We start from the raw sequence: 27,299 nt of genomic DNA, 5'->3' as shown, positions 1-27,299 counted from the left end.
AAATCTCGCTGACAACGGCTCGATATCGTCATGGCCTGACAATGTCGACGCGATGTCTTCGGAGGACTCTGAGCCGTGATACAGTCGCATCCAACATCGCTACTACGCGTGTCGGTAAGTTACTATAGGATGTACCCCCTTATGTATTATTCAACACCCCCCGCCGGAGGATCCTTTGTGCAGGATCTATCATCTAGTACGGGCGCTGACGTCACTCCGCGACACGACTTCGCAACATCGTTCGTACGTCTAGTCAAGCAGCAGCGGTCCTCTTCGTTGTTTCACCTGGCTCAGACACCCAAGTCCGGAAACCAAGGATGAGTACGATCTACCCACTTGAGCCGCCGAAGGTCAAAGCCAGCGACGTCTGCTGAGGACGCTGGAAGGGCTTGCAGTTGTATGCATATTCGGGCCAAGCCCTGGAAGAACTAGGGACACATCAGAGGTGCAGCAGCGGTGTAAACATAAGACCCGATGCTAACCGCTCTTCGGTCCTCTGCCCAAATGCTTGCAAACCCTTCTAGGCCCTCGAGGCTGTCGAGCATATCCTCCGCAAGGGCAAATGACTGGGCTGGTGAATATTGCCCATTCTAAGGCAGAACATGAGTGCAGTCCACTGACGTTGCAAACATCCATACCGAAAGCATCTCCTCGACCTCAGGTACGAAACGCCGTAAATCAGGCAACGGTAATGCAGGTGCGAGATCCTCGTATTCAGGTTTGAACGCCCACTTGTGCCGGCGCACGAAGTTCAGCGCAGTGCGTTGATATGGCAGCGTACATTGCTTGTATGTGATCTGACAACCTATTCAGGCAATACGCGGAGCCATGTTCGAGAGGGAACGTACCGCGCACATCGCCATCGACATTACTTGAAGAGCAGTGAGAAAGTTGAGCTGTATCTTCATCTCCTCGCGTGCTGTGCATCGTCGTCTCAGACGATCAGTCGCGACGTAACGTGAAGGTGGACTCACCTTGCGTATCGAAATTCAGAATTTGATCGATGCACTCCAAATGGGCGTCCAGAATGCGGGACAAGTACCAATATGCGATGGTCACTTCCTCTCTGGCGTATAGATCCTGTTGGAGCCCAGACAGGATGATCTCCCTAGAGGCCGCTAAACGACGCATCGTGGCTATGCTCGGCATCACATCTACAAGGGCTTGTCCTTCGCTGTCCTGGACACGAAGATAAGCGGCGAGGAAGTAGAACTGCTGTTCGTACGACCTACGAAGGGCTCGCAATAGGGGATAAGTTGCAAGAAGAGATCAAAGACCTCGTGCCATTGCAGCGAAGCTTTCATGAAGTATCGACGCCTCCTGGGTGGATTATACGAATTCGCTCGCAGGTCAGCCGCTGTGTACTGCGAACGCAGTCAGCAGACTCGGCTCACAGCCGTCACAAGTTAGCTTCACCTTGCAGATACGATTTTCGATCTCTTTCTTCAACCACAGGGCAGAACTATCGTTGCGGATACAAATCTTGGAGAGGAAGGCCTCGTACGAGCATCCGACCGACTCCTGGAAGAAGCATTCTACCGACCACATAGGTGGTAACCGCCCCATGACATTGCCTCTGTCATAGACGACGGACTGCGGGAGCGTTGAGTGACGCCTCCGCACGTTCACGCCGTGCTCACCTGTGACAATGAACGCAGATATGCCGGATGAATCTCGTGTCGCGGAGACCATATTCTCAAGCAGCCTGCGATCTGATGCAAGTAAGAATGAGATTGGGGCCGTAACGGATGGTCGCCTCACCTCCCAAGTGGAGACGCATGGGTTATCGAGCAAGTGGCTCAGCTCTTCCCAGCCGTCTAGAAGCCGAGAAAGGTGATCCCAAGCTTGTTCTTGAGGTGGTAAGTCGATAATGCGGACTGGCATGAAACATGCTAAACGGCGGCTAATGTGCGGATCGAATACGAAGGCTGCAGGCGAATCCGGTGTGGGCTGCGTCAGACTTTGAGAGCGTATTCTTTGCAGCAGCACACGGGCATCGATGGACAATCTTCGGAGCTCTTTTTTGCTCAACGGCAGAGTGAGCTTGAGTAGCTGCATGACTGTCTGCACAGGCATCAGGATCCCTGTCTACGGTCCACGCTATGACATCCCGCACCTTGCGGAGTAGCAGCCTGTCGTGTAAGAGTTGGACGTCTTGGGCGGAAAGGTTTGAATACTGTAGCCACGTCAAGGCGTCGTCAACCTTTCTCAAGACGAAGTCAGCAGAGATCCCTTCTAGCAAGGAGACCTCGCTCTTCTCGCCCAACCAGTCCTCTACCTATCAGATGGAGTGAGAACTACGGGGGCAGGACATTCATGAAGGGCTGACATCATGGACTTTGCCTTTCGAGAGTTCTCTCCATGCGAGGTCACAGCTCTTCAGCAGTGCCATTACGCTCGCCCGCATTACAACGCTGAGCAGCTCTAGCGGGCGCCGCGGATCTGGAGGATATAGATACCGCTGGTGCCCGGTGATGAAGTCTGGGTTGAGGTCGTCCAGATAATGAACATAGAGTAGGGTATGGACTGTTTGCGTCAAACTGGCGCCTGCGTGCCATTCCATCTGACGCAACGAGCGTAAAATACATGAACGTAGGTAGCGGCAAGATGAATTGCGAATCACCTCGCACGCAAAGGCCCGGTCTAGGATCCAACAGATCTCCTGAGGCAACATGGGGGCTAATGGGTCGAATGGAGGACGTTGCTGTGACTCTGTGACCATCCCGCTGTCCATGCGTGGCTCTCCGATCTTTGTGGTCTGGTCAATAGCTTGCATCATGGAGCGCACCTGTCCGCACCTCGAAGGCACTCATCGCGTCTAGCAGCGAGAATGTGTCCGTCATTAAGAGTGCCTCTGGATCCATATCTATTCAAGCCATGCCCCCCTTCAGCCCTTGTATCGGAGGATCCGTGCACAAGACTCACCATTCGCTGCCGCCGCGAATAGCTTGGTCACATCTTCAAAGTCGCTCCCGCCCGGCAAGTCCACGTCCATGTCGTACATGTTGACGAATGAATTTCGATCACGCCCCCAGAGCCAAGGGCAGCAGAGCCAGGAAAGCGGTGTCGCCAGTTATCGCTCGCCGTAGTCAAGCTGTCAGAGACGGAGGACGCAGTAGGGCAAGGAGTACGGTCGGGCGTCTACGGCGATCGCAAACGCGACCTGCCAGTGCTCGACGCGTCGCGTCAGCTCCGTGAACTTGCATGTCACTTCTTGTCTCCGTCCGGCGATGTTGCCGTGCAACTCGCGACAGTCTTCGAGCATGTATTCGAGGTCATGCATTTCTTCCAGCTAGGTCCTATAGCAACGTCCAAGCACAGCCGGGCTCAAAAGTTATATTCTCTGGCATACAGCCGACAGGGATACCGCATGTGCGAACTGACAAGCAGTCTTCGCGTTAATTGCGCTCACGCTCGAAATGCTATAGCTAGGGAACTACCTCGGTGCACTCCTGAACTGGGTGAATCTGCAGCGCAATGCGCACCCGGACGACAGGCTGCTGTTCTCCATCGTCGGGTGGCATGCTCTGACTTTGCCGCAAGATCCAAAACTGCTCAAGGCCGCTCGCAGAGAAATGCTGGCAGTCCTCCTCGCCATAGGCCTCGATCCAGAGCGTTCCATTATCTTCTATCAGGAAGATGTATGTGAGCAGTGATCCTCCTACCCTTTTGATGTATCGAACCCTTGCCGCAGAATCCACATCATACCGAGTTAGCGTGGGTCTTCAATTGCATCACACCCATGGGGAGGCTCCAGCGCATGACTACATGGAAGGTACGGATTTCGATACCCCTCCGTGAGAAGTATATTGAGAGACCGGGCAGTCAAGGCTAGCGATATCACGCAATGCGAGAGACGAGTCGGAGGTCGACGAATCCCACCTGAATGCAGGATTGTTCACCTACCCCGTGCTGCAAGCCGCCGATATTCTTCTCTACAAGTACGCGGCTCCCCATGTCTTTGGCTCGCACGACTCACAGACGACAGGACTACGCATGTGCCCGTAGGCGAGGATCAGCAGCAGCACATCGAGCTTTGCCGGGACATCGCAGATACATTCAACCGCACGAGCAAACTAGCGCGCCCTTTCTTTCCGCTACCTGAGTGCATGATCAGTGCGTATCCCCTGTAACATCTGCCCTATGTTGTTCTGATGTCGGCTTAGGTCCGACTCCAAGGGTGTTGTCGCTGAGGGATCCGTCCTCCAAGATGTCGAAGTCAGCGCCAGACGAGAAGTCGCGTATCCTTCTGACGGACACGGCGGAACAAATTAAAGTCAAGGTCCGCGGTGCGGTAACCGACACGCCTATCGGTATCACGTACGACCCGCAGAGCCGACCTGGCGCTGCGAATCTTTTGACTATCCTGGCTGCTTGTACTGGCGAGGATGTCATGAAGGTCGCGACGCGGTACCACGACAAGGGCCATGGTCAGTTCAAGGCCGACGTGGCGGACGCGGTTGAGGAGATGTTCAGGGGACCTCGCGCTGAGTTCGAACGATTGAAAGGAGAAGGGGCATATCTCACATCAATTGCTGCTACCGGAGCAGAGAAAGCAAGGGCATTATCAGAAACAACCATGAAAGAAGTACGGTCGAGGCTCGGATTAGCTTAGGTATGATACTAAGCTGCTTTGTACAGGCTGTAGAGCGCTTTGCGCGTGTAGAGTCAGCGGGGCCGAATACATTGTTCTCACATTTCTTCTGCATATATGTCAGCGCGACACTCTCGCGGCGAGCAAAAAAGCGCACAATACCTCCAAGATACTTCAAAGGCTCTTCCGTACCGACCAACCCTCCCACCCCTCTCTTCCTCCTACCGCTCTCCCGGCCTTGATGTTGAGGTCCTTCTCAAGACCGACCTGGTCAAGGATGGCCGCAACCAAGATCGCGGCGGCCTGAGGGGCCCAATTCTTGGCGACGCACGTCAGCTTACCGGCGCCGAAAGCGAGGAGAGTGCGAGGCTGCTGCCTAGTGCAGCGCTGCGGATGATGGCGTGCGGGGTCAAATTCTCCTAGAGAACTGGCCCAACAGCTATCACGCTGCAGTGCTTCAATGTCAGCGGCGACGGTGAGTTGGCGAGTAAAGAATTGAGGTAAGAGTTTGGTGAGGATGGATGGACTTGTGACTGGCATGACGCGCGAGATGCGGCGTGTTGGCGGGTAAAGGCGCAGGACTTCTTGCATGAAGTTGTCCACACTGATGCTGTTATAACGGAGGTTAGTGTCTCTATGCGCAAGGTAACATGAAGGCCTAATGTCAAACCTATTATCAGCGAGGTTGCGGTATTGCTCGTTCGTCGGCTGCTTCAAGAGGGCGGCGAAGAGTCTAGTTGCTTCGACGTCATCGTATGCTAGGGATACGGCGACAGCGACGACCCTCCACATTGTCTCGTAAGTTGGGATGATGATTTCGATGGGATTGTCGTATGTTGGCAGCCAGCGGCGCAAACGTAGGTTGACCTCTTCCAGCAGCTCCGGACAGTATGTAGACGATTTGGACAATGTCCAGATCTTGTTGATTCCAACTGCTACTAGATCGAGGTCGTCCACTTCGATAGCGGACTCGTCCACATACCCGGCCAACAAGGCTACAAGGATCACGTGCAGGGTGATCCTTCGTATAAGAGTGTCGAATGCCACGATGGAGGGGAAGTTGGTGCATAGCAAGTGAACAGATACCATCTGTTTGGCGACGTATGCCAGGCGACCCCAAGGAAGGTTTCGCGGGGAAATGAGGGCGGTGGCAAACCTAGTGAACGCGTCTTCAGTGAAGACCTCGAACAGAGATTATCTCAACAACCTACTTAGTGAATGCGCCGTGCGCAGCAACGTCGCTGTTTACAAAGGTCGAGTTGATGTTGAATGCCCGCGCAAGGCGAGCGTTGGCAAGTGCTCGACTAGAAAGGTGGTCAGCGATATGGGCAGGACGGGAAAGCAATTGTTCAATATCGGCAAGGCTCGTCAGCCTCTTAGGAACGTGAGGCTTGGGTGAAGGATAGAGACGACGAGAGAGACAGTACGTGCATAGAACAACGAGGAAGGCATAAGCATACATGGGCACGGTGCTTTGAATCATATCGGACACCCAAATCGCTCATCCCGTCGGTCTTTTATAAGTACAGCTTACCAGGGTGCGAATCGTTTCTCGGCTCCATGCAGGGCATCGCGAACTCTATCAGACCCTCGTGCAAGCCAGGGCGTGAGTGCACAGTCGCCTTCGGTACGTTCGAGAAAGTGACAATGCCTAGTCTCCCATAGGCAGACAACTTTAGGGCGACCTCTCTGAGGGGAGGGGGGCGGTTGTCTAAGGACAATGCCCGACCATAAATGCGACATTCTGTCACCTGCTCGTTGCCGCCTCCACATAATATGACAAGGTTCGCCATACGTAGCATGGAAGCCTGCGGTCGCGCAGAAATGTTCCGTGTACAAGACACTGGCAAGCGCAGGACGCGGGTGTTTCCGAGTCGGTGTCAGAGAACTTGGGATTTTCGGTGAGCAGACTCGGAGTGTCATTGAACCTAGTACGAACCATTGTTCGGGACCCAGATGGATGGATGGAGCAGACATCAACCCTCCAAAAGAGGGTCTCGAATGCCAGTGTGCTGCTATGATGCGTGCGGCCCATCACGCAGCGTGGAAGCTTCAGCAACAGCGCGCAAGCTGAGGGTTGCTGTATGTCGGTTACCCGTTCACTCTGAGGAGGTACCTCTGCACACACCCGTTTGACGTTGATCAGGGTAGGGCTAACGCTGATGGGCGTGTTTACGATGGTATGTATACCGGGCCAGTGTAGCGACTTGCCAGTTGTATTGACAATCGACGGTGCCGTGAGTTCAAAAGCGACCTCCGCTTCTCGAGTGGCATTTGCTGCCGTGTGTTCGACAAGAATGCGATGGCAGAGATGAACACATGTACCATGAGAGCAGCGGCTCGGTGCCGGGTGGAGGATCGCGAAGCGAAATGAGTACGGCCGTACTTACAAGGACATATGGGCGTGGTGTGTGTTTCAAGCATCGCCGGTTGGCTCAGTGGCTGTAGTGGCTCTACACGGGAATGCGAGGCGGTTGATTTCAGTGGCCAAGTCCATTTGTGCGCTGGTTCAAGGCCGTCCCCTCCGGAAAATTTGGTGTCTGTCAGGTTCCCTCTCGGAAGAGAAGATAACCTTCAGAGTAAACTGACCCCCGTGGGCCAGGGAAGCAATTCCGCAACCCAGAGGTTGGGCCGAGTTAGTCTTGGGAGACAAGGACGGTCGTCAGCTCGCGCAGTGGATCGCGCCTCTCGCAAACTCTTCTGGCTTTTCACTTTTTTACAACGACCCTACGGTATACGGCATTACGCTCGAATTCGTGCTCGTCATACTAGATTGCGACCAACTCGTCGCAACTTATCGACACTTACTCCGAGTCTCTAACAGTAAGACTGCTTCCACAGCTCGGATCTTCAGGCTGAGATACATGGACAGGGGGTCTATACCATACTGAGTCGATTACAATCCATCACAGTCACAGTGCAGGCAGTTATACAACAGAAGACCCGGTTCCATAGAGTCCACTCCAGAGTTCGAGAAGCCACGAGCGAATCCGTCCGAGTCCATCGCTGCCTAGAATTATTCGATACCAGAGAACCAAGGTATGATTACTTGCTGTCAGGATCTTCCACGCCAGCGAACGCAGGGGATCCGCAGGCGTCGCCTAGAGCCGCAGGTACCCCACCAGGAGGCGACAAGATCGAGATGCGCGGAGATAGAGACGGAGCATGCGGCGACAGGGTCTGCACATGCGGAGACAGCGCCTGCACGGGGCAGGGAGATCCAGAGGCCGTCGACAGCGCGCGCGGAGAGAGCTTCGGCGAAGGCGGCGTCCAGAACGAGCCTGGTCCGGTAGCAGCCCCACTCCCAGTTGCAGCTTGCGTACTCCTCCAGCGCCCCGTTTGTGTGCACCGCTCGGCGGCTTCCATGACCTGCGAGTAGACGGCGTGGCTGAACCCGACGCATTGTAGGCCGATGCATGCCACACGAAGCGCGCCTGCGGTGTAGAGTTGGCCAGTTTCGTACACGTTCTGGGGGGCGGTGTTCTTCCGCGCGGTGAGAGTCTGTTTGACGAGGGCTTGTGTAGTCTTGTGTACCACGCGTGAAGTGGGAGGATCGAAGGCAGCACATGACCTGAGCAGGCGAGCGGGGGTGTGAAGAGAAGACGCACCTCACTCGACAAGCTCCCCCATTCTGCGGGCGAGAGCTCGTCGAGCCATAATGTCTTGTAGAGGCCGGTGTAGTACCAAAGTCCATCCTTGTTGTAGAAGCACTCTAGAAAGGCGTAAGCGAGGACGCGACTCTTCACTGATAGCATACGGACCGGTTGTCTTGTTGAGCTGTGGTCCCAGGTCGACAGCGATCCATCGATGAACGGTGGTTACCCGCGGATTGGTTGTACACTTAAATAGAGGTGTCAGGAAATAACCATGCTCCTCTCGCTCGGTGCACCAGAACGTGGCGTTCTCTTGCAGTAGACGATAGCCACCTATCCTGTAGGCATGATCAAATAAACCCTTCAGAGATACCTAGCAATGAAAGCTTACTGTTGCCGCAACGCCTGGAACATGTCATTGTGAGAGAGTGGAATCAGAACAAGGAGGAACTTACGACGGGTAAAGTAGTTACGAAATCTTGGAACGTGAACTGAGACGGGATGACAATTGGCTTCAGGACATCCACAGGCACGTCGGAGGTCAGTGGAAGGGCGGCCAAAACTGCATTCCTTGCATGCAGTCTATCGTCGGGAGGCGCAGTGACCGGAGCAGGCTGAAAAGTATGAAGTTAGTGGAGCGTCACCGCCGCCTATTACGCCACCAGCACGCTGGCGGTTTCTCGTCCCCTACCAGAGTTCCCGCGGTATGAATTTGCGCGGCTTGGGGCCGTGTAGTCGGAGAGTCCGCAAACAAGTGCGAGCTAGCTGGAGTTGTCGTTGGTGCAGATTGTCCGTCACTCGGTACACCGGGAGTGACCGGGTTTCTTGGGGGTGGCAAGACCGAACGCAGAATCTTGTGCAGCGATACTTGCCAATCGGAAGGACGAGCCTGTTGACTCGATGAATACGTGGCCAAGTACAGAGGACGATACTTACCGGTGCAACATTCGTCTGCTGAGATGTGCTGAGTTGTTCGCCACTGACTTGGGCCTTCAACTGTCGATTTTCTCCTTCCAGCCTCCGGAAGATCTCCGCCAGGTTTCCCACTTCGACCTGTACCTGGGCAAACACCCTCTCCCCTGCTGCGCGGTCCGCTCTGCCGCCAGTATTGTATGCGTGTCCGTTCTGGCGACTGAGCTGAGTTTCCAGGTCGGCCTTCTCATGTTCTAGCTTGTTGATAGTATCTGATTTCTGCCGGATCGAGATGCAAGCTTTCGTCAGGTGTTCTACGACCGCGTCTCGAGCGGAAAGCGCGTCGTTGAGTCGCAACCTCTCGAGACGCAATTCTGCAGAGGTGACCAGAGCGTCTCCTGTTGTATATTGAGCGTCTGTGCTAGACGAGTCGTTCTAGACGCATATATACGGAGTAGAGTTGTCAGCTGAATTGGATGAACACTAAGACGGCAGTGTCAGGACTGACCGCCGCGGTCTCGCCATTCGGAATCTCGTCAGGTTGCATTCCTTACGCAGCACAGTGCTCTGGGTGCAAGTATTGACAGGATGCCAGAGGATAATGCAAGCTGTCTGAGTAAGGAAGCACACTGGAGGTGGTAGTTTGCGAGTGACCGACAACTTGGATATTCAAATTCGAGAAGACCGCGCCACCGTGGCCCGGCGAATCCAATCACGTGCAGGCGCCAGAGTCACCACGGTTGACAAGCTAGTGTGCAGCAGGCTCGTGCAGCTGCCTGCCAGTGAGGCTGAGTGCACCCTGCACTTCAGATCGCAACGAGAGCTCTGAGCACGGAACGGTGCCCTCGCATTATGGGTCTGTTGGGCGTAGATCTCGACGTGCTTGTTTCCATCATCTCCTTCCTTTCACCGAAAGATGCACGATCCCTCTCCCGGACTACTCGAGCCCTCCACCCCATAGCCCAGAACCGCGCTCTATCTGTGGTGGTTCTCGACACGCCAACTAAACTCTTCCGGGCCCACGAGTACCTCCTTGGAGATGTCGAAACCCGATTGCGCTGTCTCCGAGTGCTCACGGTGACATCCCGCGCGTTGAAGCCACCGACTCGGACGGATGACGGCGATGCCGACGTACTCAGGCTGGATGCCGGGTCAGCTCGCGCGCTCGCGGAGCTCTTTGAGAATGTACCGTCGCTCCAAGAGGTTTCACTGGAATGTACAGAAGTACTCCTCCAATTGGAGCCCCGCATCTGGAATGCCTTAACCACCCTTACTGTCCTCGCAGTCGTCGAATTCAAGGATGCGCATGCAGGTGTTCTTGCTCGCCTTCGTGGATTCCGAGGCCCACTCCGCAAGTTGACACTTCATGGTTTTGTGGACCCTAATACTGCGGAGTCCCCGTCTACGAAGTTGTCATTTGCCGGCCTCGCAAATGCTTGGTGCGCCTATCCGCAGCTCGAGCACATAGGACTTTCCAATGTCGACATTGTAACCACCGATCCCGGGCAAGCGATATTTGCTCCATGCTACAACGTGCATAGCCTAGATATCTCACACTCTCGGGGGCCGCTGCCCAGTATAATCGATATATTGCCCAATATCCGGTCTCTGTCGGTATGCTATACCCGGGGACATACAGATGCCGACGTCGACCAAGCCGAAAAGTGCTTTGGCCACTTGACACTCGTCCGTTACCGCACTATTTACGCCCGCCCAGTGTTACCTTGGGTGCCGACGTCTGCCGTACGGCGACTCGATCTCGCCAACGTCGTCGAAACTGACACCAAACGGTATTGGAGTTTTCCCCAACATTACGCCAACCTCGTGCAGAAGACGCAGCCTCTCATTCTCTGCTTGTCCACCTGTTCGTCGACGGGCAGCGAGTTCTGGACGGGCGTGGTGTGCGGAGGAAGATTGAGATGTCTTAACGTTCGATTGCACGCAAACTGGCGGTGTCATACAAATATGAGCGAATGGCTGGTGCGTTGTCTATCCAAGTGTCTGAAATGATGATGAGCTCAGACATTTGCAGGACAAGGTTCCTACCTTCTGGAAGAACTCCAACTTGTTATACGTACGCATCTACATCGGCGAAGCAAACTTCCTCTCCCGCATGGACATCCCTGCATCGTTACGGGAGGACACCGCTGCGGCCATAACCTTCGTAAGGCAAACGACCTCAGAGCGTCTGCTCACCTGTGTCCCGTCGGTTCGCTTGATCGCTGTCAAGCTGATCGACGAAACGTCATGGTGGCGGGTGCAACGGAACGGCGACGGCGAGCCTGGTCGACGACTCGTGCCAATCTCAAGGGACGTCGGACATCATGTGGAGGCCTACCTGTATTCAGAAGAGTTTGAGCAGACGTTGGTGCTAGACGGTGAGCCTTATGGCACTCAGTCAATGCTCGGGCGCACTAAATGTTATGCACAGAGTCTCGGTTTGACCATCGCTGAGCGATAGTAGCCATCGGTTGCTCCCGAACCTGGTAGCAGAGCTGGACACATAATGGCATGGAAGCGTGGGCAGAGCGGTGTCGATGAATGTGATGTTAAGGTGAATACCAGCAGTTAAACCCCTGGAATGGGCACCCTTTCTATCTTCTCCTGCCTGCCCTGCGACTGTCGGCTGCACAACACAGGTAAGAGGAACGAACATGAGTGATGTGAATGCAAACGTACCAGCGGACTTCGCCTTCTTTGGCGCGCCCTTTCCTCGTCTCTTCGCCTCCTCTATGTCCGCCAGCCTCTGCGCCTCATGCCGGTCGTCAATCTTGAACTCTCCGTGGGACATGCGGTTGAACTTGGCGACGGTCAATACCGGCGGATAGTATTCGGCCATCGAGGGGCCGCGCAGGCGCGCACGAAGGTACTTCGCGCCAGTCCGGACGCCTGTAGGGTTATACGAGGTTTGGAATACAGCGCATCGCAGACGTGTGAGGGCAGCCAGCCGCGATGGGTTGACGGCAGAGACAGGGGCGGCCATGAGTGCTGCCAACGAGGTCGTGAGCAAGACGCGGCGCCGGACGATCGCGCAGGTGTCACACAGAAGCGCCCACGCCCGCAAAATATCGGTGGCTGCCACAAGGCTGCCACAGTGACTCTCCGTCCACCAACCGTCCACTCCCCTTAGGCTACAGCCAGTCCTGGCTGGTCTGTTCTCCCAGTGCTGTGTATTTCTGGAACTTGACTGGGCTGGAGCTGGAATACTGTTCACATTCCTCACCTCGTCCTCGGTGAGATGAACAGACTCTGCAACGCGATATGCTCGCGTTGCCGCCATGACCTCCTCCGACCGAGCGCTGCTGGATCCAAGCTCTTCAGCAGAGGGCGTTCAGCGACAGCTGTCAATAGGAGACTACCCATCAGGTCGAAGGCCATACCTCATGCCTCCGGCTTTGGTGCACCGCCGTTGAAGAAGCCGGAGACATCACCCCCCGAGCCACTTCTCTCGCATACCAGCGTCGAGAGCCACCTCGCAAACAACGTCAAGATGTGGGCCAGCGAGCAACGCCTGGTGTACAGGCTGGAGAGCTTCGGGTTTAGTGACCCCGACATCGGGCCAATGATAACCTGCTTCATGACTGCCGTCAGACAAAACGCGGTCATCTCTGCGCTCGGTTATGACGAAGAATACTTGACACGGATGGCGGACGACCTCTCGCAACCAAGCGAGAAGTTCGATATGCTCGACAGGTGGCTCACGAAGCTGCTCTTCGAGTGGGGTGACCACCCCGCAGGACGGGCTGCCCTGAAGGACGTTGTCACACCCTCCACTATTTCCAAGCTCTCCGAGCTATTCCAGGCCGCGGACATGTCGAAACTCATGAATTTATATCCCATGACGCGATCTTCACGGCGACGCAAGATCATCATGCACGTCGGCCCGACCAACAGCGGCAAGACGCACCACGCTCTCCGGGCGTTGGCTGCAGCGAGGACGGGGGTGTACGCAGGGCCCTTGCGGTTGCTGGCCCACGAAATCTGGGAACGACTGAACAAAGGTCAGATCATCCCGGCTGGCGTTGAAGCCGATGAGGAAGAGGTCGACAAAGACCCCTCGAGCACGTTCGACGTCGGTACTCAGCCGATCATTCGGAAGAGCGGAGACAAGCGGTATGCGAGGATATGCAACCTAATCACGGGCGAGGAGCAGAAGATCGTTGACGAGAACGCGACTCTCACGAGCTGTACCGTGGAGATGGCGTCCATCACGCAAAGATTCGAAGTTGCAGTCGTCGACGAAATCCAGATGCTGTCCAACCCGGAACGTGGCGGAGGCTGGCTTCGTGCCCTCCTGGGCCTCAACGCTGCAGAAGTGCATCTTTGTGGAGAGGAGACGGCTGTTCCCCTTGTCAAATCCCTCCTCCGCGACAGCGGTGACGATATAGTGGTGAAACGCTATGAGCGCCTCACCCCGCTTCGGGTGGAGGACAGTAGTCTTCACGGTGATCTAAGCAAGATCAAGAAGGGCGACTGCCTTGTAACCTTCTCCCGCAAGCAGATTTTCGCGCTCAAGAAAAGCATCCAGGCATCGACTGGGATGCAATGTGCAGTTGCATATGGCCGTTTGCCCCCGGAGATTCGCAGCGAACAGGCTGCGTTGTTCAACACGCCGGGTAGTGGATATGACGTGCTGATTGGTAGCGATGCCATCGGAATGGGATTGAATCTGTACGCGTTTCGATCACCATTGTCCGGGAATGAAGCTAATATGAGTGAACCCAGGAAAATCAAACGTATCGTGCTAGAAGCAGTCCATAAGTGGAACGGGGTTCGACAAATCCTTCTATCGAACTCAGATATCAAGCAGATCGCAGGTCGCGCCGGACGCTATGGGATGCACGGCGACAGTAACGCTGGCGGCACCACCACAACTCTGTACCAACCTGACCTTCAAAACCTCCGCCGCGCCCTCGCTGCCCCGATAAAGTATCTCAAGCAAGCTCGCATCTCAACATACGGGGATACGTACAAGGCCGTGGCTGCTGTGCTGTCCGCAGATACCGTACCGGTGACGATCGCGGACGTGTTCTACTACGTGGCGAAGCTGCCTCCGAATTGCGAGCTCGAGGACGTGCGCAAGATGCGCCTGCGGTACGGGGCCTTCAACGAGAAACAAGGGGACATGACTTTGGATGCCCAGTTAGTCTTCCACATGTCGCCCACGCCCTCCCATGATCCTCTGGCACAAACAGCTCTCCGCGCGGCGATACGCATATACTGCGAGGATTTCCGCGTTAGGCTGAAGGATGTGCTACGGGAAGCGAGCCTCCTCGAGGAGTACGAAAAGGCGATGCAAATTGTCAAGGAGGGGAGTTCGATTGGCAATACCCAGCACGCACTTGAGACGTTGGAGTCGGTGCACAAAATCATCGTCATGTACTTGTGGCTGTCCTACCGTTTCCCGGTGGCGTTCATCGACCAGGAAGAGGCCTTCAAGCGGAGGGACGAGACGGAGCAGGCTATGCAGAGGTGCTTGGAGCTTGTCAGCGTGGTCAAGCGAGGGAAGCAGCGTCCGAAGACCATCTTGAGGCAAGACGAACCGATTAAGTACACGACTCACTCCGCCCTCCGTCTTGCAGCCTTCCAGAAACGTTCGGACATCCTTGAACATCACAAGGATCTTTATCAGCGTAAGCCACGCCTTTCTAAATATTCAGATTCGTCGATTTGACGAGCACATCGTAGAACCGGGTGCCCCCCACGAGCTGAAGAAGGACGCGCGGAAGTAGGCTGTACCACGTGAGCGTGTTACGGCATCCGCCGTGGTTGGATTGGCCCATCCCCCTACCCCGATCGCACCTCACAGAACGCACCCACCTACTCTTACCTTACACTCCTTTAATACGCGTGCCGCGCTCCTAGACAGGCTGGTCCGACGTCTCGTGCGACCCCTAATCGCCACTCTACTCTGCTCCCTACGCGCAGAATGCCTTCCATCATCAAGTCTTCGTTCCTCGCCCTGCTGCTGCTCGTGCCCCTGGTCCACCCCTCGCCCGTCATCCCCACCGGGGCTACGGCGCACACATCCTGGCGGCTCCGCAACGACCCGGAAACTCTCCTCGGGCGACGCTACGTCGTCCAGAATCACGTCCCCTCCCCCGTACCCGCCTCAGACGGCGCCGCCCCGCTGCCTCCGCGTTCAACGTACGCAAGTCACCAAGCCACGTCGAGACGCAGCACGCGGTTCGCAAAGTATCTCGCCGAGCGCGCTGCGACAAGCGAGCGCATCCAGATCCCCGGCGGGACGGTCGTTAGCGACAACGAATCGGACGTCGGCGCTGGCTCGTCGGGCATGGGCACGAAGGTCACCAAGGCGGGGAACACGGAGTTGGACGAGGTGCCCTCGTCGAACCGCCCGTACAGCACGGCGGTGACGCTTGTTCCGCGCCCGAGCGGGACTGCGCATGCGAAGACGGTGGCTGGCAATACCACCAGCACTACCGCCAAACACAGGAAGGCTGCTTAGACGAGCTTGAGCGTGAGGGACGCGGATCGTGGTGGCTCTGGGAGCTCATCTCGGCGGCACGCTTTGGACATGACATAGAGCATACACTACACGACTCCCATTCACATATGTAGCTATAGTTCTGTTAATGACACCACTCGGAGCTCAGACCTGCATCTCGAGAGAACCACATTCACCACATCGCGGATGCCGCTTCTTCATCGGACGATGTCGATGTGTGATGCATGTCCGTGGCGTTGAACCCGTGTGCAGCCCGCCGATTGTTAAGTGTCCTTGCTCAACCCAAAGCCCGATGTTAGAGTACCGCTGGGAGGGAGCATTCACGGCTGCATATAGCCCATGGACCAACGCATCTCCAAGATTACTAGATATCGCACCTAGGGCTAACAAGTCTCCGCCATCCTCTGAGGGTCTATAGGCATCGACCCGTCCAGCGAGCCCATCTCGCCGAGCGTCCGCGCGAAGAGGTCGTTGAAGCCCATCTGCAGCCCCATCGTCTCCAGTGCAGCCTGGAAGTTCTGGTCCGCCGCGTCGATGTCGGCCAGCCACTCTTCCATGTTGTTCGTGCCCCCGATGAGGATGCTCCGGAGGCGCGTCCGGTCTGTCTGGCTAACGGACGGCATCCCGCTCACTCGCCCGGCGGTGTCCGTGCCGTCGTGTGCGGTCTGATCGGAGGAAGTGTCGACGTCGACACCGGTGTGTGCGGCGGGATCCCATGCTTGGCAGCGCAGAACGGCGAGCCATCCCTTGTCGAGCTCGTCTAGCCATTGGAGGAGCTGAGGGAGTGTGTCGACGTCGGGTCGGTAGCCAATGATGGAGCCCAGAACCTCGCCAGTCAGCCGGAGGAGGAGGGAGGTGCGTAGAGACGCGGATGGCTCTGCAGGAGGAATTTGGAGGATGAGTGCGAGGAGGGGATGCACAGCAGTGAGGTAGGAGGCGAGCGTAGGCAGGGTGGAGGATGGATGCGAGCTGCCAGGCCGTGAGGGGTTGAGATGGATCCCAAGGAATAGGGGCGCACCGTTTCTTGTAGTTGCGCGTTATGTCAAGAAGGTGATCTTCGAGGTAGTCTACGAGCTTACGCTCCTGGTTGGGCGCGAGCCGGTGGACTGTTGAGGCAGCATCGTGACCGTTCTGTGCTTGAATCGATGATGAACTGGGATCGTGTATCTCTGAGGAACTCATTGCAGGCTGCGAGACGCAGAAGTGTGTCGGAATTATCTGGTCAGCTATCCTGTGAAAGATCGTGAAGCGAGCAATGTGCGGAAGAAGACAACGTTAACCATTCCCAAGTCGCGTAGCGCGCGGGGGTACCGCAATGAAACGCGTGACGTCATGTCATCTGCCTCTCTCCGAAGTCCGGCTGCCAGGGCCCAGTCTGCTAACTTCAAGTTAGTGAACCTGGTTCATTCGACAAGAGCGGGTCCAGAAGTCTTAAGTCGAGCTCGATGTAACTTGTTGTCAACCCCAATACCAGCCTGACATACTTTACAAGATGGCTCCATAAATACTACGGGGACAGGCATTTGCTACATTCACTTGCGGAGACGACGGCTGAAGATAGAGCATAGATTCGATCATTCATGTTATGTATTGAGGCTACTGGCCCGATGGACTTACCGTTTTGGCTTGAACTCAGCGTCGTAGGTTTGGAAGAACTGCAGCATCTCCGTCGGATGGCTTCCGGTGATGTCGTGGAATGAATGGGTGCTGATGTAGTTCGTCTTCCCCGCACGAACGAGCGAGTAGTATTCGAGCAAGTACTGCATCTCAGACTCATCGATCTCGGCGTCTGCCTCCAAGATCTCTATGGCTTGCTTCCTGCAAACACACTGTTAGCATCTTGAGCCTTTGCCTTGGTCACCACTGACTTACTCGGAGATGTCCTCGAACTCCAGCTTGAGGCCCGCTTTCTGCGCGTTGCTGGCGAGCTCCGGACCGTTCACCAGTTGAGGCCCGGTGATCGTGATCAGCTGTCCGCGGACCTGGTCGCTGAGGCCTTTCGGGCCTTCGCTAGTGAGGACATACGCAGCAATAGTCGCGATGTCGCCTAATGCGACAGGTGCGAAGGAGTGCTGCTCGCCCACAGGCAGACGGAGCTTTCCGTTCTTCTGCACGTCCTTGTTGTATAGTAGTAAGTTTTCTGCGTAGAACCCAGCACTACGCAATGGTAGGGATGAGTCTCCTTGACGCAGAGACGACGGCTTGGAGGTGCTCACCGAATAATGCACGGGCTCGTAGCCGCGGATGTCTCAGACAGGCCCTTCGTCTCCATGAAGCGCGCCTCAATATCAATAAACTCGCGCATGCGCGGTTGATCGTCCCTCTCCGCGAGGTCCGCCCCCGCAGAGCTGAGCAATACTGTGTTCAGCACACCCGCTTCGCGCGTCGCCAGGATCATCTCCTCAGCGAGCTTCACCTTCTGCTTGTGCGCAGGCGGGATGAGCAGGATGGTGTCTGCGCCGCTCTCCTTGAGCGACTGGACGAGACCTGCAGCGTTGCCGGGCTTGTACGGAACAATTACCGCGCCGAGGTCCTCGAGGTCGTTGCACTTCTCGGGGTGCAGGGAGAGGCAGGTGACGGACTTGACCTTGGAGGTGAAGGCATCATCAGTGAGTATAAGTTCCGCAATTAAATGACCTGTCTGGCCATCGGCAGAGGTGATGCAGAGATTGCGAGACATATCCGAGCGGTGTGCTCAATGAAACGGTAGATAATGGGAGGGAAGAAGGCAGATATCAGTCCGTTTGTCTGGCATGTCTACCGCCGAATTTATAGCAGTGGTGGCGTTGGCCTGGGCGCAAAGAATGTCGGCGCCGACCGTCATAGATGCGGTCAGCATGGTGGTCTGCCGTAACAGTCAGTTTCCTGGGCTGAGCGCCACGACGCGTCGCGTCAGTGGCGCGTCACGGTCACGCGTACCGCGTCGGAGGGCGGGCGCTAGAACCGGCATCTGCCGCGTACAAAATTCTCTCGCTGGCAGAGAATTGCAAGCGCCGCTGCTCTTCATCGCGCGCGACGCGCATGCCCTCTTCCCTGCGCCTCAACTGAGCAATACCTCTCCTCAGGATAGGTTGTGATATGTGAGTCTTTTTCTAATCTATGCAGTGATGAGATCGCTGCCGCCCCAGTCGTAGCTCGAGGAGCTGTGACGAGAAGGCAGAGCATACAGCCAAATTTTGCACCTCTGAACCTTGTCATGACTGGCAACGCCTTGAACATTCTCTGACTTTCCTCTTTTACAGTGTGTATGTGTGTATCACTGTTTGGGTTATGGTTCAATAACCAGCCCTTCCGAATGGCGAGATGCAAGTGACGGACATCAGTGTACAGGTTCCCGACTAGCACAACGTGAGTCATTGTTTCGTTGGCTAAGCGATGTTCTTCGCGAGTACGGGATGATCCCAAACCGAATGCTTTTAGGAAGTGCCGTCTGAGAGCGCTCCCCGCAAGGGGAGTTGCAGCTGTCGAGACGCGGTTCTCTGATATGATGTCCGTTCGGCCTTGTACACAGTGACTGATTCGGGTCTTTTGACAGATAGTGGTGTCCTGTGTGTCGCGCCTTTCTAATCTGGTATGTGCACTGTACGTGGTAGGTGCCTATTATCCTTCGTCTCGTCCCCCAGTCGTCTCAGCTTTACTTCGTGTTGGACGTCATTGCATGTATGGTATCTGCTCTACGTGTGTTCGTAATCACGCTATACAGTTCTACCTACTTGCTGGTAGCGGCAGCTGTCGATGTTCCACGCCCTTCGCTATGTGTGTCAATCATTGTCAGGATCGGCGGACGACATGTACACAAGCCACGATGCGCCATCGTGTGTGCCTCGCGACGCGAAAGCCGAACCTCGATGTACCAGAAGTGAGTTGACAGCCTTCGCGAGGTAGCACGACGCGCTGAGATGGGCCTTGTATAGGATGTTCGCTCGACCTATTGTCAGCGTGAGACTCGAGAGGACCATCGCCTGCAGGACCATCCATGCACTTGCGGGGCAACGTCGATCCTTTGACCGCGATCGCTTGTAATTGGTTCGCGTGGTACATATTTCCCTCACGACAGTCTCAATTGAATTCTGCTGTTCAGTACTGTGGCCTAAATCGTGCGCCGCAGTCGTTGAATAAGTCCGGACTCATGTGTCGTACCCGAGCATGACCGGGATAGTCATCGCATCCTTCGTCTCAAGTATGCATTCCTCGTACAATGTGCATGCCTCCAGTGCAGTGGGCAGCGACGCAGTACTACATAGTAGTGTTGATGTGCTCATATTCTTGCTATTTCAATGGAGTTTGTGTGAACTGCGCAAGTGATGTGACGTACCGCGTGAACAGACGCCCACTGAATAGGGCCGGAGTTTGCCCAGTCACGGCTCACTCCTTCACCCTTACCATCCACGACCTCCACAACGCAGACGACGCTCAACGCCCATGGCGCAATGGGGTCAGCCTGGCTATCAGTACCCCATGCAGACGGGGTACAATCCGCAACAGTTCCAGCAAGGGTTCCAGCCTAGCGGTGGGATCGCGCCGCAGCCTACGGGCTTTCCAGGTCAACGACCCCCGGGCTTCCAACAGCCGCAGCAAACGGGCTTCCCAGGCGCGCCTGGGTTCCAGCAGCCTCAGCAAACGGGCTTTCCTGGCCAGCAGGGGGCGTTACTTCCTCAGCAAACTGGCTTCCCGGGTGCCAGCGGCTTCCAGCAGCGCGCCCCGCCTCCACCCCCACCGGTACCTCCGATCCCCTCACAGTACCAGCAGAATGCTGGCCCACAGAACAGCGGATTCCTTGGGCTACAGTCTCAGCCGACCGGTCGTTTCTCGACGGCGTCGCCCTTGCAGGCTCAGCCAACTGGGTACTCCGGTGCTGGCGGTGGGCTGCGTCCGCTGGTACCGCAGATGACGGGCTTCGTGGACCCACGGCTGCAGATGATGTCGACGACGTTCATGCCTGTCAACCCAACGACGCCTTACACTCCCGCGGGTGCGCCGCAGCTGCCATCAGCACAGCTAGGGGGCATGTCGCTCCAGCAGAACTTCCAACAGCACAATCAGACACAGCGTGGCAATGCGACGCCGAGGGTGCCCTGGACTCTCAGCAAGGCGGAGAAGAAGCAATACGATCAGATTTTCCGGTCTTGGGACGTTCAGGGGACTGGCTTCATTAACGGACAGACCGCGCTGGAGGTGTTCGGGCAGAGTGGACTGGACAGGAATGATTTGGCCAAGATCTGGTACGTGTTCCTACTCATACACTGCACTTCGGTGTACGGGATGGGCTATGGTCAACTCGCTAGCAAAGCGGTGTTTGACGTAAGAGCAGTTTCGAATTCTGCCCATGTACTTTGGGACGATGATAACTACCGCTTGACATGGACCTTGCGGTTCTCAACTGCGCGATCCGTGTCGGCCTTTCCCATCCCGTACCACACATCATCTCGTTCTGCGTTAACGGCTCGCTGACTACCTTACAGGGCTCTGGCAGACCACGACAACCGCGGCAAATTGAATCTGGCAGAGTTCCATGTTGCCATGGGGCTTATTTATCGACGTGCGTCCGCTCGATCCAACAGACTGTGCAGAAGCTGATACCTGTCCTAGGGTTGAACGGCAATGACATCCCTGACGAGCTACCTCAGGAGATGGTGCCGCCATCTCACAGAGATCTCGATGCGTCAGTCACTCTGCTTAAGGATATCCTTAAGAATGACACCCGCGCTCGTTCCCCGTCCAACATTGATTCACCGGTGTCGAGACTAAAGGAGCGTTCATTCAACAGCACAGGCGCCGCTGGTGCAGGCGGTAGGCAAGACGCAACTGTGTACAAATACACCGACGAGAGCCCGCCTGGCGGTTTCTATCAGCCTCGCTCGCGTCACGTCGACCGCAGCGCTGTGCGAACGACGTCGGACTTGGATAGCCCTGCGTCGGATTTGGACGAGATGAAGCGGCAGCTGGAGAACACGGCGAAGATGCTCGATCGCGCGACAGAGGAGAATGCGTCGAGGACAGCAGAGGATGAGGCTCTCGACAGGGAGATGGAGGACCTCCGCTATCGTGTTAACAGGGTCAAAGACGACTTGGACTACGTGTCGCGTGGGCCGAGGAGTCAAGCGAAGGACGAGGAGAGGCGTCGGCTTGAGCGAGAGCTATTGAAGCTTATGCACGAACGCATTCCTGAGGTGGAAAGGAAGATCAAGGATCGCGAGGAGCGACGTGCGAGGGAGAAGAGAGAGTGGGCAAAAGACAGGGATCGGCGCAACGAGCGGTTCGGCCGCTACGACGAGAGAGACGACCGGTACTCGTCACGCTACGACGATGACGATAGGAATCGTCCCTACTCGCGGAATCGGGACAGGGACTACGAGCGAGACCGTGACTACGACAGCAGGCCTTACTCGCGCAACAGAGATCGGGACTACGAACGCGACCGTGACTACGATCGTGACCGGTTGCGCGACTATGACCGCCCTAGGAGCCCGCCTGCTGCCCGGTCGCCTCCTCCAGCGCCGCCGTCCGCGCCGCCACCGAGTGCCATTGCTAAGCCGCCCCCGCCTGCGCCGGCCCCGACGAAGTCTCCCGCACCGAACCTCAAGAACATGTCCGGCGAGGAGCGCAAGGCATTCATCCGTGCGGAGGCGCAACGTCGGATGCAGGAGCGCATGGCCGCTCTTGGTGTCGCTCCGTCTGGCTCTACCTCACCCAAGATCGACACCAGCGTCGAGGACCGGCTCGCTATGGAGAAGAAAGAAGCCGAAGAGAAGGCGCATGCTGCAGAAAAGGAGGCAGAAGAGCGCCAACGGCTTCGCAGAGAGCGTCTCGAGAACGAGAAGGCCCTGAAGGGTACTCCATCGCCCGCCCCACCGGCGCCGAGCGCGTCGACCACGGCACCTCCTGCACCTCCTGCATTTCTTGCGCCTGCTGCTGCCCAGACCCCGACGCCTAAACCCACGCCGCCTCCAGTGAAGAGTAGAGCACCGGCACCACCACCTCCGCGGAAGGGATCTGCTCCCAAGCCTCCTGCTTCTCGCACAGCGCCAGCAGCACCCACGCCTCCAGTAGCATCTCATGCTCCGCCGGCACCCGCTCCCCAGGAGGATCCAGAAGATGCCCAACTGAAGGCCCGAGAGGACGCTCTCAGGAGGCAGCGTGAACGTCTGGAACGCCTGCGTCAGCTAGAGAGGGAAGAGGAAGAGGCTAGGCGTGCTGAGGAAGAATACCAAGCGCGTCGTCGTGCCTTTGAGGCGAAGGCTGCCGCACCCTCGCCTGCAGTCTCTTCCCCACCTGCGCCGCCGCCGCCCGCTCCTCCTGCGCCTCCCGCTGAGCCTCCTGCTGCGGTCACGTCCCCACCACCACCACCTCCGCCGCCTGCACCGCCAGCCCCTGGTACGCCAGCAAACAGGTCGACTACCAATCCCTTCAGCCGCATCATGAAGGACGGCCCCAGCCCTGGTAGCGCGGCAACGCCGACCCCGCCGGCTGCTAACGGCAGCACGAATCCTTTCTTCAAGAGCCAGGCTGCGTCGCCACTTGCAGAACCCCCGGTAACAGCTCCGCCTCCTCGTGCGCCGTCCGTGCCACCGTCCTCCAAGAGCCCTGCACCTCCTGCAGTCAAGACATCATATCATACTGCACCTGCAGACGACGACGAAGACTGGGACGAGATTCAAGAGAAAGACGACGAAGATAGCAGCGATGATGAGATTGATTCCTCCCGGGATACTCGCAACAAGCTTGCACAGCAGTTGTTCGGTAACATCTTGCCACCGTCTCGTCCTCAATCCGCCGGCGCTTCTGTATCGTCGCCCAAAACGGCGGCACCTCCGCAGACGTTGTCTCCTGCCCCTCCTGCCGCGCCTCCGCCGCCGCCTTCAGCCCCACCTGGACCGGTAGGAGATGGCGCCCCCGCGGCTCCCCCACCGCCACCTATGGCACCCGCTGCTCCCCCGCCGCCCGCTGTCGCAGCACCCGCACCGTCTGGTGACCGGGGCGCTCTGCTCAATGCAATTCAAGCTGGTGCCAGGCTGAAGAAGGCCCAGACCGTCGATCGCAGTGCATCAGCACTGGCCGGCAAGGTACTGGGCGATGCAGAACCCCCGGCGCATATTAGTGCTGCTCCAAGGGCGCCCTCGCCTCCTTCACCTCCGGAGTCACCGGAGGCAGCATCTCCGCCGAGCAGATACGACCCGTCTGGACTACCTGAGCCACCAACTGTGAGCGCGCGGTCGAGCAATAGGGAGTCGGTAGACTGGTATGCTGGACTAGCTGCTGATGCTGGGTCAGCGCCACCGGACATGTCGCGCTTGCCTTCCATGGCTGAGGAGGAAGAGCCTGCAACGCCCGTTCCGGCTATTCAGGTCGACGCCGCTGAGAACGATGCTATGGCGGATGTTGACAAATCAACCGGTGAGTTATCGACCGCCGTGATCATCGGTCGTGTCAATAGTCGCTGATTGCAATACAGAATATCGTGTCCGCTCTTTATACCCATACGAAGGGCAAAGACCCGAGGATCTCTGTGCGTTTGCTAGCTAGCCATGTTCGAAGTCAATCTCACAACCTCCACAGCATTTGCAGAAAATCTAATCATCAAAGCTAGTCCCTCGAAATCAGGAGGCGACTGGTGGTACGGCACTCTCCTTCGGGACGGTAAGGCTGGGTTCTTCCCGAAGACGTACGTCGAGAGGATAGAAGCAGGTATGTGGTGCTCATGTCGGCCTCATGTCGTACCTGGCTCATGGTCTACTTAGTCAAGGCCCGTGCTCTCTACTCGTACGAGGGCAATAGTCCTGAAGAGCTACCCTTCTCCGAAGGCGATGAGCTAACCATCGTGGACCGAAGCGAAGCCGACTGGTGGAAAGCTGAACGGGAAGGAGTTGTGTTCATCGTTCCTGCTGGATACCTAGAGCTTGAGGGTTAGTCGGCCAGTCCGTCCTCCTTGCGTCTTTTGTTAAAGTTGCTGGCAGGCTGAAGTTTTTCTTGTGTTTCTCACATATGTATCTCATCGTTTGCGTTTGGAAATGACAAAATCTCGCTCGTCGCTGAAGCAGCGCCCAGTTTCGTACTGGTACCCATGGCGGACAAGCAATTACCACAACTTCCTACGGACGAAGATCCACCACAAGGCCATACAGGAGACCTCACCCCGGGCTTCCCGTCAATAGAAACGGTACACGAGGGGGAGGCGGTTGACGATCAGGATGACGATTCATCTGATACTGAGTCTGAGTACCTTTCTTTCTCAGAGTCTGACGCAGGTGATACCGAGGAACATCTGACTGAAGAGGCACGAGCTGCAGACCACAATGCACGCGCCCTGGAGCGCCAGCGCGTGTTGGAGGCTGCAGGCTTTATCATCAAGGCAGATGCGAAGCCTCCTCCAAGACCCGTACGGCCCAGGAAGGAGCGCAAGCGACGCCCGCCACCTGCTGTCCCAGATCGCACCTATACCGACGCGCACTCCAGAGAAACCTCAGTCGACCTTGATGTTTCTGGGGAAGCTGACAGTTCTCTCCGTCTGGACGATGCGTTTGAACGGTATGAGGCTTTCAGGCAGGCGAATCCCAACATGAATCGGCTGTCGATGGTCTCAATGGAGAGTAGCACCAGCGGGGCTGTCACTAGTCCAACGTCACCGAGCTTCATAGCGCGTAGTGCTTCGACTGAACCCGAAAGTCGAAGCGGCCTCCACTTCTTGAGTATCTTCGGTCGCAAGACTCCTGGGAATGATGGAGAGGCGCGGACGATGCCTATCATTTCAGCACCAATATCCAGGGATAACAGTGCAGCTGGTGCGGAGGTAGACAGTGCATTTGGCTCGGTAGGTTACCTTCCCCATGTTCCTTGAAGTGACCAGGGTTCACGATCGTATAGACATGGGCAAGTCTCGTCGACAAGTCAGTACTAGAAGACATACCGACGAAGGAGCGACGCCGCCAGGAGGTAGTATAAGCAACGTACCCCGCTGTCTAGCCACTCATGCCTTTGTATTCCAGGCAATCTTCGAGCTGATCCTTACCGAAGCTGCGTATGTCCGGGACCTGCAACTTATCGTGGAGGTGCGCGAAGCATGTGATGTCTCATTACAGGCTCAGAGTTCACGATACATCTACAGCACTTCTACGCCAACCTTATGTCTGTCCTGGAGGACAAAGCGGTCAAGGTGATCTTCGCCAACGTCGAAGACATATTGCTTATCAACACGGTGCGTCATCACACTTGCGTCGCAGGTACGCTCGTCTGAGGGGAGACCAGACATTCCTGAGCGTGTTGGAGGAGAGACAAAAGGAGTGCAGGCTCTACATCGACCAGATCGGCGACCTTCTACGGAGGAACATGTCGGAAATGGGTGTTTACGTGGTACATATCTCTTCACGTATGGTTTCAATGTTGAGCTAATCGATATGCAGGAATACTGCGTCAACCAAGCGTATGCCGCGAAGGTTTTGCAGTCTGAGCGCGAGAAGCCCGAGTTGGCCCAGCTTCTGCAGGTACGTGTATTGTTGCGTTGTAATTCTGCCTTCCCTCATGTACTGTTCTCAGCGGCTAAGAGATGATCCCACTGCTCGGAATTTGGACCTATCCAGCTACTTGCTCGTCCCCAGTATGTCGCACAGTTTTGCATTGCTTTCATTCACTAAATCAAAGCCCGTAGTGCAACGTATCACCCGTTATCCATTGCTTATACGCCAGGTAGGTCAATACCCAGTCGTATGTCTCTGAACCTACTTCATTGTCGACATAGGTGCTTCACTACTCGGAGATGGCAGAGGATCGCAAGCATATCGCACAGGCTCTCGACATGGCGGAAAGGATCCTCGCCCACATTAACGAGACTATCCGCGAGCAAGAAGGCCAAGAGCGTCTGCGGACGATCTCCAAAGATCTCTGGATTGGACAAGGGTGCGTACGACACGCAAGGTTGAGCACCGTCTATCTGACGTCCTGACACTGCAAAAAGCCGACTGGACTTGACCGCGCCCACCCGTCACATGGGTCCCCGAAAGCTGCTGAAGGAGGGCGTGCTCATGAAGGCGAAGAGTGGGCGCAAACTTCGCGCGTTCCTATGTAGCGACATTTTGGTTCTCACGCAAGACCCCGCTAAGCAATTGTACCGGACAGTATGTTGTCGACTTTATCCATTTCACGAGATAGCATTCAATGCGCCTTATACAGCCCATTCCGCTCTCTGAAGTACGAGTGCAAGAGGTACAAGGAAGGAGGGGTATGAACTTCCCCGCTTCACAGTGGAACTCAGCTCATGCCCTTTCCGATAGATGATCTTGCATTCCAGATATCAATAGCCTATCCGCGCGGCGGGGACGCCATCGCTCTGCGTGCATCCTCAGCTCGGGACTGCCAAGTATGGATGCAAGCCATCGAGAAAGCCAGTGCCGTCTGCAGAGATGCAGAACAGAGGGCTAGAGGCCGTTAAAAATCTCGAAGGCTCGGGCCTTTGCTTACTATGCATGATACAATTGGCTTCGTCTGATAACGGACAACTTTTGAATGAAGTTTGCTTGCACGGTCATTCCATTGCTCTCATCTTTAGTTCGTGTACTATGTATCAATGCCCTAATCCTTGACGTACTAGTCCTAGTAGTGGCCGATTGACTCGGCCCTCTTTTGATCACCCATTCGCGATTGCCATCATTTGCCTCACTGTGGTACTGAGTACTTAGACGCCCATCGGCACACAGGTGCCGGTAAGTCCGGGCGTTCAGTATACTGTAGCGCAAACCCT

At 56.2% G+C, this 27,299-nt stretch overlaps 11 protein-coding genes across 11 annotated transcripts; 5 read left to right on the top strand and 6 right to left on the bottom strand.

The window, feature by feature from the left end:
• Positions 1-6: 6 nt before the first annotated feature.
• On the bottom strand, positions 7-3,156 carry C8Q71DRAFT_732964 (Mak10-domain-containing protein). Its single transcript, XM_047922297.1, has 14 exons — positions 2,926-3,156; positions 2,799-2,866; positions 2,624-2,749; positions 2,330-2,563; positions 2,117-2,278; positions 1,762-2,064; positions 1,641-1,712; positions 1,417-1,593; positions 1,233-1,364; positions 975-1,179; positions 849-919; positions 639-797; positions 483-590; positions 7-428 (listed from the first exon to the last, which is right to left on the bottom strand). The coding sequence occupies exons 1-14, from the start codon at positions 3,002-3,004 to the stop codon at positions 291-293; spliced, it is 2,034 nt and encodes a 677-aa protein (XP_047783511.1). The 5' UTR covers positions 3,005-3,156; the 3' UTR covers positions 7-290.
• A 9-nt stretch (positions 3,157-3,165) lies between these two features.
• On the top strand, positions 3,166-4,692 carry C8Q71DRAFT_204074 (uncharacterized protein). The gene is made up of 6 exons (XM_047916987.1): positions 3,166-3,372; positions 3,429-3,641; positions 3,695-3,775; positions 3,826-3,941; positions 3,989-4,116; positions 4,167-4,692. Exons 1-6 carry the CDS (start codon positions 3,205-3,207, stop codon positions 4,613-4,615), a joined length of 1,155 nt encoding a protein of 384 aa, XP_047783510.1. The 5' UTR covers positions 3,166-3,204; the 3' UTR covers positions 4,616-4,692.
• Positions 4,693-4,768: 76 nt separating this feature from the next.
• Positions 4,769-6,077, bottom strand: C8Q71DRAFT_853017 (uncharacterized protein; the record flags this gene model as incomplete). Its single annotated transcript, XM_047926888.1, has 3 exons — positions 4,769-5,204; positions 5,265-5,750; positions 5,806-6,077. The coding sequence occupies 3 exons, from the start codon at positions 6,075-6,077 to the stop codon at positions 4,769-4,771; spliced, it is 1,194 nt and encodes a 397-aa protein (XP_047783509.1).
• A 1,388-nt stretch (positions 6,078-7,465) lies between these two features.
• C8Q71DRAFT_732949 (uncharacterized protein) lies at positions 7,466-9,792 on the bottom strand. The gene is made up of 8 exons (XM_047922296.1): positions 9,608-9,792; positions 9,124-9,534; positions 8,879-9,076; positions 8,643-8,801; positions 8,579-8,592; positions 8,356-8,525; positions 8,203-8,306; positions 7,466-8,119 (listed from the first exon to the last, which is right to left on the bottom strand). Exons 1-8 carry the CDS (start codon positions 9,644-9,646, stop codon positions 7,640-7,642), a joined length of 1,575 nt encoding a protein of 524 aa, XP_047783508.1. The 5' UTR covers positions 9,647-9,792; the 3' UTR covers positions 7,466-7,639.
• A 42-nt stretch (positions 9,793-9,834) lies between these two features.
• C8Q71DRAFT_204035 (uncharacterized protein) lies at positions 9,835-11,653 on the top strand. The gene is made up of 3 exons (XM_047916986.1): positions 9,835-11,079; positions 11,132-11,477; positions 11,531-11,653. Exons 1-3 carry the CDS (start codon positions 9,952-9,954, stop codon positions 11,551-11,553), a joined length of 1,497 nt encoding a protein of 498 aa, XP_047783507.1. The 5' UTR covers positions 9,835-9,951; the 3' UTR covers positions 11,554-11,653.
• A 40-nt stretch (positions 11,654-11,693) lies between these two features.
• Positions 11,694-12,082, bottom strand: C8Q71DRAFT_720014 (mitochondrial ribosomal subunit S27-domain-containing protein; the record flags this gene model as incomplete). Its single annotated transcript, XM_047921330.1, has 2 exons — positions 11,694-11,725; positions 11,779-12,082. The coding sequence occupies 2 exons, from the start codon at positions 12,080-12,082 to the stop codon at positions 11,694-11,696; spliced, it is 336 nt and encodes a 111-aa protein (XP_047783506.1).
• A 96-nt stretch (positions 12,083-12,178) lies between these two features.
• C8Q71DRAFT_204012 (P-loop containing nucleoside triphosphate hydrolase protein) lies at positions 12,179-14,930 on the top strand. The gene is made up of 3 exons (XM_047916984.1): positions 12,179-13,770; positions 13,825-14,732; positions 14,788-14,930. The coding sequence occupies exons 1-3, from the start codon at positions 12,338-12,340 to the stop codon at positions 14,829-14,831; spliced, it is 2,385 nt and encodes a 794-aa protein (XP_047783505.1). The 5' UTR covers positions 12,179-12,337; the 3' UTR covers positions 14,832-14,930.
• Positions 14,901-15,872, top strand: C8Q71DRAFT_204022 (uncharacterized protein). The gene has a single exon (XM_047916985.1). The coding sequence runs from the start codon at positions 15,029-15,031 to the stop codon at positions 15,566-15,568; it is 540 nt and encodes a 179-aa protein (XP_047783504.1). The 5' UTR covers positions 14,901-15,028; the 3' UTR covers positions 15,569-15,872.
• On the bottom strand, positions 15,724-16,839 carry C8Q71DRAFT_732944 (uncharacterized protein). The gene is made up of 2 exons (XM_047922295.1): positions 16,587-16,839; positions 15,724-16,537 (listed from the first exon to the last, which is right to left on the bottom strand). The coding sequence occupies exons 1-2, from the start codon at positions 16,748-16,750 to the stop codon at positions 15,952-15,954; spliced, it is 750 nt and encodes a 249-aa protein (XP_047783503.1). The 5' UTR covers positions 16,751-16,839; the 3' UTR covers positions 15,724-15,951.
• A 123-nt stretch (positions 16,840-16,962) lies between these two features.
• Positions 16,963-18,439, bottom strand: C8Q71DRAFT_732941 (uncharacterized protein). Its single transcript, XM_047922294.1, has 4 exons — positions 17,785-18,439; positions 17,441-17,725; positions 17,186-17,386; positions 16,963-17,119 (listed from the first exon to the last, which is right to left on the bottom strand). The coding sequence occupies exons 1-4, from the start codon at positions 18,246-18,248 to the stop codon at positions 17,101-17,103; spliced, it is 969 nt and encodes a 322-aa protein (XP_047783502.1). The 5' UTR covers positions 18,249-18,439; the 3' UTR covers positions 16,963-17,100.
• A 1,491-nt stretch (positions 18,440-19,930) lies between these two features.
• Positions 19,931-27,240, top strand: C8Q71DRAFT_732931 (uncharacterized protein). The gene is made up of 16 exons (XM_047922293.1): positions 19,931-20,790; positions 21,031-21,107; positions 21,158-23,962; positions 24,021-24,074; positions 24,125-24,253; positions 24,307-24,471; positions 24,607-25,376; positions 25,430-25,498; positions 25,552-25,614; positions 25,671-25,760; positions 25,811-25,915; positions 25,966-26,046; positions 26,099-26,159; positions 26,211-26,248; positions 26,301-26,458; positions 26,517-27,240. The coding sequence occupies exons 1-16, from the start codon at positions 19,991-19,993 to the stop codon at positions 26,746-26,748; spliced, it is 5,697 nt and encodes a 1,898-aa protein (XP_047783501.1). The 5' UTR covers positions 19,931-19,990; the 3' UTR covers positions 26,749-27,240.
• Positions 27,241-27,299: the final 59 nt, after the last annotated feature.

Source organism: Rhodofomes roseus (assembly GCF_022264815.1).
Source record: "Rhodofomes roseus strain CIRM-BRFM 1785 chromosome Unknown C8Q71scaffold_2, whole genome shotgun sequence".
Taxonomy (NCBI): Eukaryota; Fungi; Basidiomycota; class Agaricomycetes; order Polyporales; family Fomitopsidaceae; genus Rhodofomes; species Rhodofomes roseus.
Note: the sequence above shows the minus strand (reverse complement) of the source record. Positions and strands in the feature narration are given on the sequence as shown.